Source organism: Puntigrus tetrazona, chromosome 25, assembly GCF_018831695.1.
Source record: "Puntigrus tetrazona isolate hp1 chromosome 25, ASM1883169v1, whole genome shotgun sequence".
Classification (NCBI taxonomy): Eukaryota; Metazoa; Chordata; class Actinopteri; order Cypriniformes; family Cyprinidae; genus Puntigrus; species Puntigrus tetrazona.
Window position 1 is genome coordinate 4,853,932 of NC_056723.1, and position 17,814 is coordinate 4,871,745.

The following is a 17,814-nucleotide window of genomic DNA, read 5'->3' on the forward strand; positions in this document are numbered from 1 at the left end:
CTGCACGACTGTATCAAAGTGCCATTATTCACACAGATGAGACAAAAGATTAGATCTTTTTGTGACGCTCTGACAAAAGCATGTCTGTGATTACCAAGGACACGTTCAGGATGAAACAGAAGCACTCGTGGTGGGCAGCCGTCCTAAAAAGGTCAGACACTTTGCCTGTCAGACATCATGTTTTTTTTTTTTGGGCTGTGTCAAACCTCATAATTTCTATGTGAGAGGTAAAAGCAGGTGGTTTTAATTCCATAAAGATATTTTACTGAAGATATCCTAAATGGCTGCTGGAATGTTTTTAACACACTCGTGTGGGGAGAAGCGCGGTGATTTTTTTTTAACAAATTTTCAATGTTGCTGTGAAACTGTCTGGGGAGAAGAAATGCTGTGAGCATGTGGTTTAAAATACTTCCCACAAGTACAAGCTCAAGGTTTATAAATGAAAGTGGAATAAAAACGTCAGTGACACTGAACACTGGAATAATGATGCTGAAAATTTAGCTTTTAACTAACATGAACAAACAATGCACTTTTTACAGTGTTAATGCATTTTTGTTAACATTAGTTAATAAAAATACAGCCATTCGTTGTTAGCTCATGTTAGCTAACAGTGCATTAATTAACGTTAACAAACACAACTTGAGATTTAATTAATATATTAGTACATGCTTAAATGAAATACTGTTCACTCCTAGTTTATGTTAACCAATGTTGTTAACTAATGAACCCTATTGTAAATTTGTTATCAAATGAATATATAAAATTGTAATATAATAATATTTAATATTATTTCTATTTTTATTATTACTATTTCTTACTATATTTTTCATAAAAGTAAATGCAGCATTGGTGATATTAAAGCAAGGCGAGGCGAGTATATTTTTAAAATCCTACCAATTGCAAACTTTTTAACAGTAGTGTATTAGCAAAAGTAACAGTAATATTTGACTTAGAAAACACCATAAAAGCTAGAAAAACGGAAAAAGTCACTGTTAAAAGAAAGGGTTTAATCAACAGCCTTGTTTTTGAGTCACAGATGAAAACAAACTGATTTTCATATTCATATAGTGCGAAGTGTATGCTGAAACTCTATCAAGGTATAGACTCACTAGGGATAAGGTTATGTGTGCCACACAAGACAGAATTAACATATCAAAAACAAGAAGAGAAAACAAATGCTCATCTACTTCCAAGATCACAGTAATCTCCCTAAATATAGTATTTGCTGTAATCCTGGGTTTGTCAAAGCGCACATCTTTCTCACTTCTCTCTCTCTGTAAACGCAGGCGATGACATCTTCTTACAGCTCACCCTGTCCAGCCTGCTTCCTCTAGCTGAGGTGCTGATGGGAGATGACGGCAGCTGTGACACATTTAGCTGATCTAAAATCTGCTCGCATGACCTGACGTGAGCACTCGCGCTGACACTGACTTGAGGAGACACTGTGGCTGGAAGTCATTCATTTTCAATGAGCGTTTCAGTAACATGAGCGATTTGTAGGCGGTTCTAGTGATTTGACGGGAAAAAGTTGAGAAAAGTTTGATGTATGCAAATGAGCACAAACGCTACTCCGGAGTCTCCGGAGATGCTCAAAATTACTCGCACATTTGCATGGATATAAAAAATTTACGGATTTCAGAAATTATAAACATTTGTGATGTATTATGCAGTTCTGCATTTTCACATTTTAGAAAATCTTAGCGTGGCTGAAAATGCATCTGATTTGTAATCAGATTTTCAGAAGCTGTGGTCAGTTACGCAACCCACTAAAAATGCTAGAACGTCCAGCGGCAGAAACGCCTACTAGCAACCAACAGTACTGTGACCTAGAGACCTCTTCCAGTCTGTACTGACCTCAGTAACCCCCTGCAGGAAAGCTTCTTTGGCCAGTTTGGCAGGGCCATCCACGGTCTTCCCATCATCCTCTGGGCCCCAGCTGGCGCTGTAAATGTGGATGTGCTGGGAGTTCAAGCTGAGAGACTGAGCCTCCACAACATCTGTTACCTCTCCGTCCAACATCCGCACACCTGCATGCAGAACAGAGGTGGGAAGAAAGAGCGTTAATGAAGATACCAGAGAGACTGGCTTTGTGAAAATGATGGACATTTGGAAGAGAGTTTCCAGCACAAAGTTTTCTTTTGGCAGGCAGTGAAAGTGAAAAAGCACAGCCATCCAGAACCTATTTTATTTGAAATATAAAACTATATGGAGAAGGATTTGGACCAATGAGTTGTTTTATTATGCTTAAAGACAAATGTGTGCAAATTCATCAGTCAGCACCACTGCTGACAAACATTTAACCAATCCCGTTACATTTTCACGTCATTAACATTTTGCAGAAACATGGTTTGTGTAACTCGTTGTAGCTGCTGAATCTGAGTGGAGATGATGACTAATTTGCATATGTAATGATTCTGTGCATGCTAAATAATGTAAGGATGCGGTTACAAGCATTTTTAAGTTTAAATTACTTTCCCGCCAAAAACTAAATGTGCCATTTTGATTATCAAAGATTTAATGGATAAAATTGGTTATGGTATTGAGACTTGATGGCAAAGGAACCACTGGTGGACACCCAAAACAAAATAAAATACATTTTTGTAATTAATTATACGGTCAAATTTGTTTAAATTAAATCTGGAAATATTTCCTTTTGATTACATTCATTTTGTTTTGTCACCATGCTATATGCAAATGTTATTTTCAAAAGTCTGACGTCTTCGGCCTGAGGTTAATTGCTTGTCGCAGTGTTATGTCATGTCCAGCTAGAACACGGTGTAAGATTGGGAGAAAGAATCTAATTAATAAGAATGATTCTGTGGCTGTTTGTTTGATTAATAATAATCCTAGCAACAGGATTCAGACACTTCATGCACCCTCCCTCACACACACATGACCCAGCGGCCAATTAGATCAGCAACATCTGCTGTCTTTAGACACACACACACACACACACACACACACAGGGACAGATTTATCCTCTTATTACAAAGATGCACACGCAGAAACACAGAAATCACATGCAGACGCAGGCAATGCCCTCTACCTTAATCACCCTCATCTAGATGGAGAAATATTTTTCTATAAAGACTATTAAAATAAGAGATGTGGAATTTGTGTGTGCCCGCAGCGATGTCTGGCCCTGAACGCGCTCAATGTGACCGGAATAGCCAAGATATTTCTAAGATATTCACCTTAATGGATGTGTTTTATAATTGAAAGATAAAGCGTTTGAGATTAGTCCAAAGCAGCATGACAACATCAGCCATTAAACGTACAAAGGGCAGGAAATGAGAGAATGCTTGGGTAGCTTTAATGCGCGACCTATTTGATTGATCCCATTACCATATGCTAATATCTAACCGCCTATCAATCGGATTCAGCACTCACCTCCGATTTTGGCATTGTAGGCCACACCCACTCCACAGACGCCATTGTTTGCCGCTGCCGCCACCTCCCCGGCACAACGTGTCCCATGTCTGGAGAGACAAAGAGAGAGTTTGCACTGGTGAACAGTGTGGCGTCGTCCAATTTACATTTAGTTCACATTCGGTCCAACTCGCTTCAAATTCAGTCCACGTTTTTACAGACAAATTCTGGAGGGTGCTGTCATCACAACGGAGCTCTCGACGAACCCAAATACAGACGCATTATCTTTATCCTTTAATTAAATTCTAATTAGTGCTTGCAGGAGACAAGGGTAAATAAATAAATAGCTTATTATTGGTTTTCACGGATGGTTCCTACAGTACTGGGTTGAACTTCACTGTCTAAAGAAATGGCAGCTGGCCCCCGGTTTTGTACGTGCACTGCTAGAGTTATTCTCTCCATTCATCTGTGTCCTATTGGAGCTCATTGTTTCCCTGAGACAAAGCGAAAAACGGGGCGAGAGGGACCCAAGAAAAGGACCGGAGAGCCCACGAGACTGCAGATGTGTTGAGGCGGCGGCCTCGCTTCACCAGAGCCTTCATTACATCTGCCGTTTTACACAAAAACATACACAAAAAGATTATTAGGCACACATGAACTTGACATACAACACAACAGGAAAAAACGACACTAATGAATACGCTTCAAGCTCTTGGTCTCTAAGCCCTTGGGCTCAGGACACAACTAAAAAAAACGAGTCTAGCACACTGAGAGGAATGATAATAGCTAATCCACACCCCTGCAGTATCACGACAGCCTTTGCAACTGTTATTTTGTTGTTGTAATTAATTCGCCAGCCATGATCCTCGGTCTTTGTAAGTAAATGCGAAAAAATCTTTAAAGTGCCCCTATTATAGGTAATCAAAGGATCAAATTTAGGTTTTGGCAGTCCATGCCTACAGGTTAACATACATTCAAGGTCAAAAAACAACTCCCAAATGGTATATTTTTCCAAACCCCTTGCGTGTGACGCTAATCTGCGTGATGCCCGGTCTGATTGGTCTCATTTTCATTTCATCATACTTGTAACGCCTGATACCACTCCAAAAGTGACACCTGGTGTCATAGAATGAATCTGCATTTTCATTCAGACCTAAGAAAAAAGCCCAAAAATATGCTTATATTTCATGTTGACATTGTTTCAATGATTCAGAGTTCAAGTTTTTTTTGAGAGACAATTACTTCATACATTGTGCAACAAGGGCATTTTTTAAGAGATGTAAACAGTACACTTTTGACACATTGCCAGTTATTTGCTATTTTCATAGTTTCATATTTTAAAGCAGATACATTAGATTCAATGTCAAAACATCTAGAGGCAAGACGCAGAAGTGGTGTGAAATGGAAAAAAGTTAAATGAGTGAATGATTCAAAGTTTTTCATTTGGTTAATTCCTATATATATTTTTGTTAACGTGTGTGTTGTGTTTATTATGTATATACATAAACACACATGCATGTGTATATTTCAAAAGTGTTATTTATAATATAAATTATAAAAATAAATAAATACACATATGTAAATATTTTAGCTACGTGTGTGTATTTTTATATACATAATATATATTAGCACATATATTATAAAACATTTTGTTTTATAATATAAGTAAAATAAGTTAAATAAATGTAATAAATATATACATTTAAAACAAAAAAAACCCTAAATTTAAGTAAATGACTAAAGAAGTGAAATCAACAAAAGAAAAACTGATTTACAATCTTTTAAACGTCTGCATGTTTATAATAAAATCTGTAAAATCAGAAGACTACTAGGTAAAAAAATTGGTTATCTCGTTAAACATGTAAAGCTCAGGTGGGCAACAATAGCTTTTGATTAAGGCTCTAGATGTATTGTATTTCATCAAATCAATAATTGCTGAGGAGGGAGGTGTCCACGGATGTTGAAAGCGGGGGCTCTTGACAGGCCATTATGCAGGTCGTTAAAATCCGTTTCTGATTACTGAGCAAATACACGACGTGAAAACACTTCTCAGGCTTCCACAAAACCTGCTGTGTACTAGTAATTCAAAACGCACTGTAATTGTGACCAAATTTATTCTCCAGGGCATGTGGAATTACAGGACATACTTTCAGGATGAAATCCTTTATCACGTAGAGGAGAAAACGTGCATTATTCAGATACATCTATCAGGATCTATCTCTTTCACGCAGTGAATAAGATCAAAACTTTTATATGCTAACAAGCCCGTTAGCTAGTTAACCTGCCTAGCAGGCGGCTCGATTTTTTCCTTTCCTTACAATTAACATCATTCAGCCAGTCTAACTACACATTTGCGCGCGCTCATATGAAGGGCAATAGCCCTGAATTGCAACAAATTCCTTTCATGCTGAGGTTGTAAAGCCTTCGTTTGCAATAAAGCGTCATTTTCCACATTTTGTCTTAGGCGAGGTGACAGTTATCATGAAGAATGGTTGATAGCTGGGAACACCTCATGAATAAACAATACAGTTTTTATATCAGCTCGTTTTGGAGGTTGTTTGCAGCTGTAATGTATTGCATAAGGGAATTGCCTACGGTAAAAAGAGATTTTATGCACACCTTTTATACAGAGATGTCTCAGGATGGCCAACTAGCCAGGTGGTAGCGAGGCAAACTAGACAGTTCAATATGTTCTGTGCTGATTTTAACTGTTTATGTGATTTACACATAATAAAAATTTTTATCTGAAAAAGGTGTATTGTAAAGAGTGTAGCAATGCATTTGTTTTAAACCAAGCAGCTTTCTGTTGTGGAAAGCGCTGAATCCACATGATCGACTGAACCCGGTGTGAAACCCGACTGGGGAAATGTTTCACCCTCACGAAAAACTTGAGGATTTTTATTAAAAAGAGCTCCTAAAGTGACAATGAAATGAAACAAAATGAGACAGAAGGGAAAAAATATTTTTTAATACTTGTTTTGCATTTCCCCAAGAAAAGGTTCTGCACGTTTTTCAGACAAACTTAAAACTTGAGGGGAACGCAAAATTTTTCTAGGCCTTGACAGTGCTATTTACTTGGCGGTCAATGAGATGGTCAAAAGCCTCCTGGTTTGCTTCCAAAATATCTTAAACTGTGGTCCAAAGATAAACAAAGCTTCAGGGGTTTGAAATGGGGGTAAATTATTGATGACAAAATTTTCATTTTGGGATGGATTAACCATTTATGGGCTACACAGTATTGAAATTTGCTGATCTACTTTAAATGTGCACAGGCCAAACTCAACCTTTGTCAACTTTATATATATATATATATATATATATATATATATATATATATATATATATATAGCGCATGGTTGTGTAATGTACAAACTCTTCTTTGAAATTCACCATGTAAAAGGTCTGATGCTGGGATATTGCTTTGATTTGCATACTCCCATCCACAACTTTCAAAGACACCCACATGCAGTCAAAAAGACAGATCAGTGGCCGTCTCCTGAACTCAAGGGCTTAATGGGCGTCATTATGAAGCCATGGCGCAGTCAAGGGTAAGGGCAGTTATTTAACACAATGATTTTCAATAGAAGTCATAGGACCATAACACAACCAATCCAAACACAAACAGTGCTTCCTGGCAAAAAAGGAAAAAGTCTATCCTTCTAAAGTCAGGAAAAACACCAAGGTCGCTTCACTGGCAGCAATTCAAGCATAAAAGCAATCAAGCTATCATTTACTCCAGAGTGTGGACAGCACAGCCTGAGCCTGTCTATTTGTAAAAAGTTAGTGTTTGTTCTTTAAAAGACGCGGGGAACGCAACCTCAGGCACTGGCATTCATTTATTCACAACGGTAATGGATAGTGACTCAATCCTGGGCTTTGTTTCATAGCCGAGTCCATATAATGTTTCACAATCAGATTTTACTCATTCGGCACCTCGTGACCAGATCAGATCTACGGCTTTATAAACCCAAAACCTTATTCCGGATGATTAGAGTTCCCTACCGCAGAGAAAGCTTTTTCTACAGAGATGCTGTTCAGCTAATTTACCTTTCACAGCTCAGCGAGGTGCAAAAACACTGATTCAGATAACTGTGGTCTCAGTATTTTTTAAAGTGCCATGAGTCACAATAACGCTGACGAGCTCAAATGATGTGTGGTTGGGAAAAAGGCAGCAAACACGTGATGCAATATAACAAGTGTCCTTGTGTGCCTTTACATAAATGATGGTTCAACTATAAACCGTAAAAAGATCTCAGAGGCAAAGTGTTAATTGATTGGCTACACATCAACATCAAACTGAAGCCACAACTAACCACTATTCATCAAGACGTCTGTTCACACCCATAGAAGAGATTTCTTCGAAAAAAAAATGGAAAAGCTCATTAAAAACGAACATTTTTACACTTGTCGGACTTTATGAAGTAACAACCCTGTGGGAAATCTGTGAATTTGTACTTTTACTCGAGGGGAGCGATGTTAAAAGAGCTGGAGAATATCTGCAGTAAGCCTCCATCTGCTGGTTCACCTCTTTTTGTCAGTTTGTTGAATGTAAAGTTCACTCAAAAATGTATCCTCGTGTTGCTCCAAAGCGGCGACTTGCTTTTTTCGTCTGTACAATGAAAGTCAATGCTGTTTTAAACCTCAATGGTGTTCATTGTAAGGACAATAGAATTTGAAATATTCTTTTAAATAGCTTTTGTGTTCCGCAAGTTTGGAGTGATACAAGAGTGAGAATACTTTTTTAAAGCATAAAGTGAGCTGTGGAGTGTTTGTGCACGAAGCTGCTTACCTCTTGGAAGGAAAAACAACATGGTAGACCGGATCACTTTTTATCTTCTCCCCTTCCTGTCCCACATCTATTTAGGTGCAAAATTACCAACAATCTCAACCTTCCCTGCGGAGACCGCAACGATCTGTCTGGGGCCCACCAGGGAGAGGCAGAGAAGAGAGTGAAAATGAACTTGAATGGAAGTGGAGTTTCTTTTTCCATCCCTGCCAGCAACAAAAGCACCACACCGAAAGCAGGACCGGAGACATGCTCTAATTCTTTCCGTCTCCTTGTTTTTTAGCCCTCTATCAGCTTGTTTTATGTTCCTTTCAATTCCCTGATTCATGCATTTACAATTCCCCTGCTCAGAGGCATAGGGTGCCCTTGAAAACTAGTGATGAGTCTGTGTACAGTACGCTGATGGAATCCGGCCATGTGTCGTAGAGTAGTGCATCTCTATTCCTCTCGTCAATAGGCTTGGATTAGGAAGCACTCTAAAAAGGATTAGTGCATTTTCCAGCCAGCTAAACTCAGGCCTCGGGCAGAGTTTCGGAAACCCACATGTCCTGAATGAGAAAGCGATACGGAGGAGGTAGAGAGTCAGCAAGTAATAAAGAGATAATGGCATGAGAAATGAGAGGGTGACGGAAGCGGTGGAGAAACCTTGGCCAGCTCTTTTCACGCAACCACAGAAGCACATTCCAGAAGTCCTAGCCTGAAGTCCCTGTCATGGTTAAGTCTCCAGCTTCAATTGCCTGGCTGGTGCGGAGCGGCGGCGGATGCTAGGGCAGATTTCCAGCATCTCTGATGAGATTCCAGAGGCCCGACAGTGCTGGAAAGGCAGGCTGACAGCTCTGGGTCACGTGAGGCGAAGGGTTGAGTGGAGAGGCAGAGGCTTCGTGCCTAACCGTGTTATTTAGACCTCTGGCTGACAGCCACCTTACACAATCCATCCATCACAGGCGTTATTAGAATTAAAGAAAGAGAAAGGAAGAGAAGGACTTTTAAGGTCTTGTTTATTGATTCAATAATGCCAACAAGACCTGGATATCGATGGACTAAAAAACGAAGAGTCTCCAAGCTGACTTCCACACAATTCCAAAAGATCAGTAATTTAAACACCACAATTAAGTGACGGAAATATAAATATACATTTCGCAATATGCAATAGACAAAATGCAGTGCCTGTGCAAAAGTCTAGGACTGTTGCTAAGGAATTCATATTAAATGCTAAAACCAAATCATAGTATTCTATGAAAAATGGGTATTCATTAGAGATCTGCTGTTACATTTTTGTCATTAAATTGTTATGAAAGGTTTTTAGGTCATTGTAAAGATGATCCAAATGTTAAAATAAGCTAAATGAGCTTGCATGATTAAATAAAAATAAAATAATTCCATATTCTATTTAACTAAATACAACAAAAACAAAAAATATTACATTTAACTGTATCATCATTCATTTATTTAGTGATGGGCAACAATTATTCGTGATTAATCACATCTAAACTAAAAGTTTTTTACTATGTATATATACTATGTATATATAAACATATATAGTGTTTATATATGAAATACATTTAAATATTATAGCAATTATATAATATGTAATTATTTAAAATATATATACTGTATGTGTGTCTTTATATACATAATGAATATACACAGTGCACACATATATATCATTTAACAAAAACTTTTATTTTGGATTAATCACGATTAATTGTCGCCAAGCACAAATTGTATTGTTATTAAAGATTACGTTATAGATTATGGAAAACGTATTATAAATGTTAAAAAAGGGGGAAATGAACATGTATAATTGAAAAATTTTATGAATTGTTAAATTAAAAATATTTTGTTCAATTAAACATGTTCATTTGGAACTACTGCTTTAAGCAGTGTATGTAAAAAAAAAAAAATGAAAATCCAAAACAAGTAGGCACATATTCTTCTTACTAACCCCACAACAGCAAGTGCATCACTTACTTATCACGACTACAGCACAATAGAGACGAAGAGACCATTAATGTCATTCCAGCTCTCAGTCTACGCCAAACCATTTCTGCTACTTCTATTTGAATCTGAACAAGCACTTTACCGTCCAATCGTCATTGGCAGAGCGCTCATTCCAAATAAACCAGACTCACTGAACATTAGAGTAAAAGCTTCAAATTCTGGAGTTGTGGTTGAAAGGGGTTATGGGGGATCTGATTAAAGCAGGTGTGTACAATTGTGGCTATGAAAACAAAGACGTATGCTATCCTCCTCCACCCTCTTCAGTAGCCGGATGAGTATCTAACATTAGCATGATGCTGCTGAAATGACGCAGAGCTTTCAGTTCACTTGCACTGCCTGTGTGGAATTAGTTCAAAGAAATGTAAGCAGTGTTTTGTGGATATTAGCCATCTATAGGAGGGAACAAAAAGAAAATGAAGGACATGTGAAAGAAATGAACTAAAAAAAAACATCTTGCGTTGCCCTTCAATACAGGAAACTGTCTCCCTTTGTCTCTGTGTTTGCTTCCGTCTCTCTCAGTATACAGGCACGGAAATAGTCTCTTGGTGCCTTGTTCTGAGAACGTATCAAAGAACGGCAGCTGTCTTTGGATCAGCGTATCATTCTGAGCACCTGGCGATGTCCCGTAAGAGAGAAAATGAGATGTATTTAATCTGAGATCTCAATTGTTTCTCCTAAATAGAAATGAAGAACAGATGGAGATGCATCTTCTGCTTTTCAGATTTTTTTCTCCTGAGAAAAATACTCAAAAGTGCTTCCTCTAGAGTTTCAGAAGAAATAATTGCGACAAAGCAAGTCTGGTTGGTTAAGTTAGTTAAGCCCGACGAAGATGCCAGCACCTTGTGTTTGTTTGGAATCATCTAAAGCATTTTTATACATATAAAAAAATCCAAAAACATTTTACTGTATGTCTCCATTGTCTATATTTAACAATTTGACTCATTATTAATTAAATAATAGTAGTAAATAACATTTAACACCTTATTTAATCAGTTTCTGTGTTATTTCTGACTAATCAGAGTTGTGGCACACACGAACACACACACACACACGCACACGCGCGCACACACACACACACACACACACACACACACACACACACACACACACACACACACACACACACACACACACACACACACACACAAATCTCTAGCTGAGTTTATTAGTAAATGATGGAGAAGCCATTCTTTGCAAATGGTATAATTTATAAACCAAACCCAGACGGGACTTTCAACAAAAGTAAAGTAATTTGCATTGTTTGTATGGAGAAATTTAATTAACATGAAGCTCAACTAGTGAAATATCACTCACGAGTGAAATGCAATTAATCATAGAAATGTTAATGCGAGCAAACATCTCTTATTTTATGAGACTCTGTCAATAAAGTGAGGGACAACTATATACATGAAGAATTATTTAAACTGAATCAATGGTTCATAATCAAAGCTACAGATGAATATAGGCACTACAACATTATCATTTGAAAACCTCTTAATATTTGCTAAAGATCACATTTAACAGTGTAAAATGATTACTTTTTAGATAAGCTTTAAAAGAGCTTTTAAAAATAGGGTATATCAGTATTACTCTTCAATATTTTTTTCAGCATAATGTTGTTTTTAAATAAGGAAGAATTAAATTGATTTAAAGTGAAAAAATGCATTATACACACACACACACACACACACACACACACACACACACACACACACACACACACACACACACATAAACGTAAATGATTCTTTTGAACTCTCTATTCATCAAACATCAAAGCAACCTCAATGTTTCCAGAAACATATTAAGCACCAACTGTTTTTAACATTGCTAAGAATAAGAAATGTTTCTGCAGCAGCAAATCAGCACATTAAATTGATTTCTGAAGGTTCATGTGACACTAAAGCTTGGAGTAATGATGCTGAAAATTGCACACACAGGAATAAATTGCATTTACAATATTACAATAGAAAACAGGGGCTGTATAACAGAAATATCGTAACTTTAAAATCTTATCTTATATGTTGGGTAACCATGGTAATTTCAGTTAGGTTCACGTTTAGGACAAAAGCTATTACAGAACAGCATTTCCTATCCTAGAAGTGCATTATCCTATATTAACTACCTATTTTATCATATCATATCTTACGTTAAGCCCCGAGATAAGAAACTTTAATTAATACGCCCCGAGTTCTTTAAAATAATAATAGCATTTCACAATTCAATTTCTGATCAAATAAACTCAGATCTTCTTTAATTAACATAAAATTAATCTTTGAACATTGTATCAACTGATAAAAAAAATAGTCGATAGTGCTGATGCATGGTGTGTCTCTATTTAAAAAGGAAGTGAATGTGTTAACGATGAAAGAATATTAAATATTCTTACTATTATTCTTATCCTGAGGGATTTCTGGACAATCATCAAGGACAACAAAAGCATCATGAGCGAGTGAGTTATGAAGTGTCCAAGTCTGATGGTGACCAAAACCATTTTTTTCTAAAGAGACTTCAGAGAAAAATACAGCGCTAGACTGAAAGCCTGAAAGGAAAGACTGAAAGGAAAAAAAATGATAACATAGATAAATAAATAAAAAATAAGCAGTCTAAAAGCTGTACTACCCCTCAATCTCTCTGACAAAACAATGAAAAGCCTCTGCTTCTAAAAGCACTGGTAGCCATCTGTGCATAAAAGCCATGAAGCCAACAATTACTCTTTAGTGTGGACATCGACGCCTGTGTCAATATATAGGCTATATAGAAAATTGTGTTTTTGTCTTTAAAAGATGCATGAACGCTAACCTGGCAGCGCTGGCACTATCTCCCATTTAATCACAGTGCAGCGCTAGATGACTTGATGCGCTTCGCTCAATAGCCAAGGCTCCAATTCATCTCAAAATCAGGTTTTACAGGGGACTGAAAGAAGTAAAAACAAGCCGCCTTTCAGCAGAGAAGCCCGTTTCTCGCTCGCACTTTACAACATATAATTTTGTTGAGAATCCATAATGTGCCATTCATCTGTATGGAATAAATCCCTCTGATGCAATCTTCTCTCTATGAGACCGCCTCAACGTTTCGGTTATTGACACAGTCATGCATTTTGCTTCTCATTTCATGGACTTGAACCGATTCAGTTCAGGATAATGATCTTGACAGCCAAAGCGTTCAAGATGTGCCGCACTTCCTGTGCGCCGAGTTACCGAGGTGTTGGGGATGGATTCCCCCTGCTTCCCTCAGCTGATTGATCGTGATATGTGTTTATGCGTGTGTGCCTGGACACCGAGAGGGTAACGAATGCTTGTTACGGCTCCACTGTTGTCATGAAGGGACTGTCACACTTTAAGTAGCAACCGACGGTATTAGACAGTAACTTCGGCGCGTTAGTGGCAGAGTGAGGTGCTCCAACACGACTGCGGCGGTGTTAACAGATTCGTTAAAGAAGATTTGCTTCCGCAACTTTGTAAGCTGCACTGTTCTGAGGAGATACCGAATTTGGAGTCTTTCCTCGCCATCCTTCTGCTGTGAGATTCTGAACAGAACAGGGAAAAAAAAAACAAGAAAGAAACAGGGAGAAAGAGCCCTGGCAGGAAGCCCAGAGTGCAAGAGATTTGAAGCAAATCCCCCTGACGGCAGAGCGATGGGCTGCTGGGAGATTTTAAGGTGGAGGGATGAAGAAACGGTCTGGGGGTTAAAGGGGCGGGATCGGGCTACCCTCCATTACGGCTGATCTAGTGACGCTTAATAGCCACGGGTCCATCAAAAAGGAAGAGTAAACATCCGTGTCTTCAGTGAACTAAATTAAATCGAAGCTGATTTACGGAGCAAGAGGAAGGCGAGACGGAGGGCCGTTATATTGTAGATCTCTAAATAGGGCTCAAAATGCTCTTTAAACATAATGACGGAAAAAAACAGAAAGTGCCTTGGAGAGTGACAGATGAGAGAGAGGTCACTGGTCGGTTAATTTCAACGGTGCTGCTGTAGGCGACTGATTGCTGCTACATGACAGACAAAAAAAAAAAAGAAGCGCCGAAAAGGAAGTGCTCCCTATGGAGAAACCAAAGGCACATTGTGCAGTTATGAGATTTCCTCTAAAATGCATTTTTCATGAGTATTTAACAGCCGTTGGTGCACGTCTCTGAACGGCAGGTGCTTCGCTAACAGAACAACACTGCTCCAAACCACTTTACGTTACTCGCTGTACATCACGACTTAAATCAGTGCACCAACTAGCAGTGCCCTAACAAGCTGCCTACCTTGATCAAAAGCACCCACAATGCAATCTAGGTAGGTGGCATGCTAGGTTTCCGAACAAAGGCGGAGTTAGCAGCACTCATGTTTACACAAGTCAGATTCTGGCTCTTGTTACCTGAAAGAACCTCTAAAACATTTACAACCAAGGAGCTTCTGCAATATGGCATGTTTGTTGCAGCCTGACAGATCTGGCAACCCTGCTGTGGGTGCACTGATCGGAAGGGCAAACAAAAAGACGAGAGAAAATCGTACCTGTTGTCATTCAGCTGCGTGTATCTGGGCTGAGGGTCCGGATCTCTGTCATTCACATCATAACTGGCGTCAGGATCCTTAAAATGAAATATAACATAATTCAAAACGTTTATACTGCAATACTCAATCTCAGCTTTGACTGTCACTGAGAAATTGTATCTTGCAACACCTACCTAGACGGCATTACAAGGCATTGCATATGGATTTGAATATTCAAATTAAGTTTGCGCAAAAGCAAATTTTAATAATCAAGCACTTGGTATAATTAGGCTAATTTGGGGTCATGTCCACTACACCAATATTCTTGTTAAGTAGCCATTTATCTGCTGATATGAATTCTATTCGTAGAGATGGTTAAGATAAAATGCTGCAAACCCCTGAGACACCTGAGGCGAGAACGATTTAAGCAGAAGGCATTATGGAATAGAATGTACAATAAGGCTGAACAGAAACGTTTGGTAACCCCAAACACCTCACAAAGCCACTGTGAAGAGTCTAATTTCTATGCAAAACCAGGTATTACGCAAAGTTTTCATAATCCTGACTATATTACTGAAACCATATTTCTTCCGGTCAAAGTACTTCCATGGCAAATGAGGAATTTATGAATCAGAGCATTAAGAATTCAGTGAACCAGAAATGTGCAAAATTACATATTATCAAAATCGACTAGTAAGTGGGCCATCTGAGTGACTCATCGATTAATTAATGAAGCCCTGTATAATTAATTTGGGGTCATGTCCACCGCGCATAGATCAGAAGTGTTTGGGTCGCTTATATAATGTGTTCAGACAGAGTGAAATGACATGCAACAGAACAGTCTGAGACATTTTTGATGCGAATGTGACGGTATCTACTTGCCTGTGTTAATAGACCAATGATTAAAAATAGCACTGACTGAAAAGCCCTTCTGATACGTTACTGTTCATTATGCAATGACATAAATTCATCATCAAAGGCAAATTTGTTGCACAAGTTTTGATGGCTGTAGAAGCAATGCTTTAAATGTCAAGAATTTAACAAGATACAACTTTATGGATAGAGGGTTTATCCTGGCAGTGTTGACGGTCTAACATGCCAGCAGCATGTTTTAACCATCTTAAAAAAGCTGCAACTCCTAAATTAACAACTTCTAAAAATAATGACTGAAAAACACAAAAACTAACTGTTACATATAATACTCATAAATGCTGTGTAGGTAGGCAGCTCAGGTTTGGAAAAAGTCAATAAATTAATTATAGATGAATACGTCAATGTCAGTGAATTAATAATAAATGAAAAGATCATCAGTGCACCAAAAATGGCAGAGCTTATGAATGTTCATAAATGGCTCAAGAACTATAGAAAATTAAATAACTGCGAACACTATTTATATTTATATATGAAATAAAAAAACTCAAAATCAGTTTTACTTTAGAAATATATTTTTGCCTTATTTTAATTCATTTTGTACATCCACAATTATATAATTGAACGATCGCACTTTTAAATGATTTATAACAAGCCTAGTAAGTTTTTATTTTTAATTTAAACAATACAAATGTATTTACATTTTAAACTACCTTTCAAAAGGTTAGAGCTGATATGATTATTTAATGTTGTATTATCTTGGGTTGCATTTATTACAGAACAGGCAGTTATATTTTATGTACTCTCAAAATTTTAAACTTTCACATGTTAAAATGTAATTTATTCCTGTAATACTAAAGCTGAATTTTCAATAGCCATTAATCCAGCCTTCAATATCTAAAAGGTACTTTGGTGCTCAAGAAGCATTTTTTTTTAAATATATAAAATGCAAAGATTTAAACACCTTTACTGTCAATTATAATTGAATTAATGCATCCTTGCTGAATAAAAGTATTGATTGGTTTTCGGCGATCACAAACATTTGATATACATTAATAAAACATAGAAATATCATTGCTCACTATTCAAAATGTACAGTTTGTGAAAAAGGATGGCTCACATAGTTTCTCACTAAATCGGGGTGATCTTTCTCAATGCCATCATCTAGAATGGTCACGACCACTCCTCTTCCTGTCAAGCCCTGAGCCCAGGCCTCCTTCACATTCAGGTCTCCATGACTGGGGTTGTACTGCAAAAAAAAAAAGAATAGTCAGACTTTACATGCAAGTTCGCTGGTTGCAGAATCCTCAATTCTTTAATTTCCCTTCAGCAAAGGCAAATGTTCCACTCTGTAAACGCTCCCGTGTGCAGATCAGCAGAACACGAGCCCTCCGAGCCACTCTGGGAGTGGAGAGTTAACAGAGTCTTTGACCAAGACCTCCCAGTAGCAGAAAGCCCACCTGCAGGACTTTACACAAACACACACACACACTGATTTATTTTTATTTTTTACCCTTGCCACTGAGAAAGGCCCAGCCGCAGGAGCTAATGCTAATGAAAGATGACTGCTCACAGTCACATGCTTTTTCCTCCCAGATGGCAGCCTGTCGCCAGGACGATCCCAACAAGGTGTGGAAACTCATTCCTTTTAACCCGACAGCTTTTTTCCCCAGTGAAGTTCTTGTCCTATCTCCTTCTCTCGCTCTATTTCATTTCCTCACACTCTGCTTTATGCTCAACGCCATCTGTTAAAACGGCATGGCTGAACATTTCCTTCAATGCAGAAAGACGAACATTAAACGTAAATGTGGAAATTGGGTGCAGAAACACAATGAAAAACTTCAATTGGAACGTCTACAGATAACTGCCCCCTCCGCAACCTTCTCTCCCCCTGACAAAAAGCATAAAAATCAAATTGCTCATCGTTCTGTGTTGCTTCTTCAGAGTAAACAACTTAAAAAGCATTCATTCCCTTGTCAGCAGTGATACAATCTCCATTTTCTAGAATAAAAGCGCAAAGTGTGTGCGTTGCGGGTAATGTTTGACAGTAACGCGTACAGATGTGGCTTAAAAGAGGTTGTGAAGGAGCTGAAACTTTAACAGATTAGTATGCTAATGGAGAACGGCAGCTCTCGCGTTTGTTTTGTCATCCGTGGCCTAGGATGCTCTCCGGTCGTTCGGTTCAAGCATTAATATGTTTTGGACTAAGGCTCATGCTCTGAATACAGAACGGAGACTTAAAAGCAGTCGCTCAAAAAAAAAAAAAAAAAAAAAAAAAAAAAACATTTGAAGACACACCGTTGTGA

At 38.0% G+C, this 17,814-nt stretch overlaps 1 protein-coding gene across 3 annotated transcripts in view; it reads right to left on the minus strand.

The window, feature by feature from the left end:
- Positions 1-17,814, minus strand: part of furinb (furin (paired basic amino acid cleaving enzyme) b) — a 77,869-nt gene that overhangs the window by 21,702 nt on the left and 38,353 nt on the right. For all 3 annotated transcript variants that reach the window (XM_043227609.1, XM_043227608.1, XM_043227607.1), the window contains exons 5-8: positions 16,629-16,757; positions 14,660-14,736; positions 3,391-3,479; positions 1,855-2,027 (exon numbers count right to left, since the gene is read on the minus strand). In XM_043227609.1, the coding sequence (XP_043083544.1) occupies positions 1,855-2,027; positions 3,391-3,479; positions 14,660-14,736; positions 16,629-16,757 (468 nt within the window). The remainder of the gene's footprint in view (positions 1-1,854; positions 2,028-3,390; positions 3,480-14,659; positions 14,737-16,628; positions 16,758-17,814) is intronic.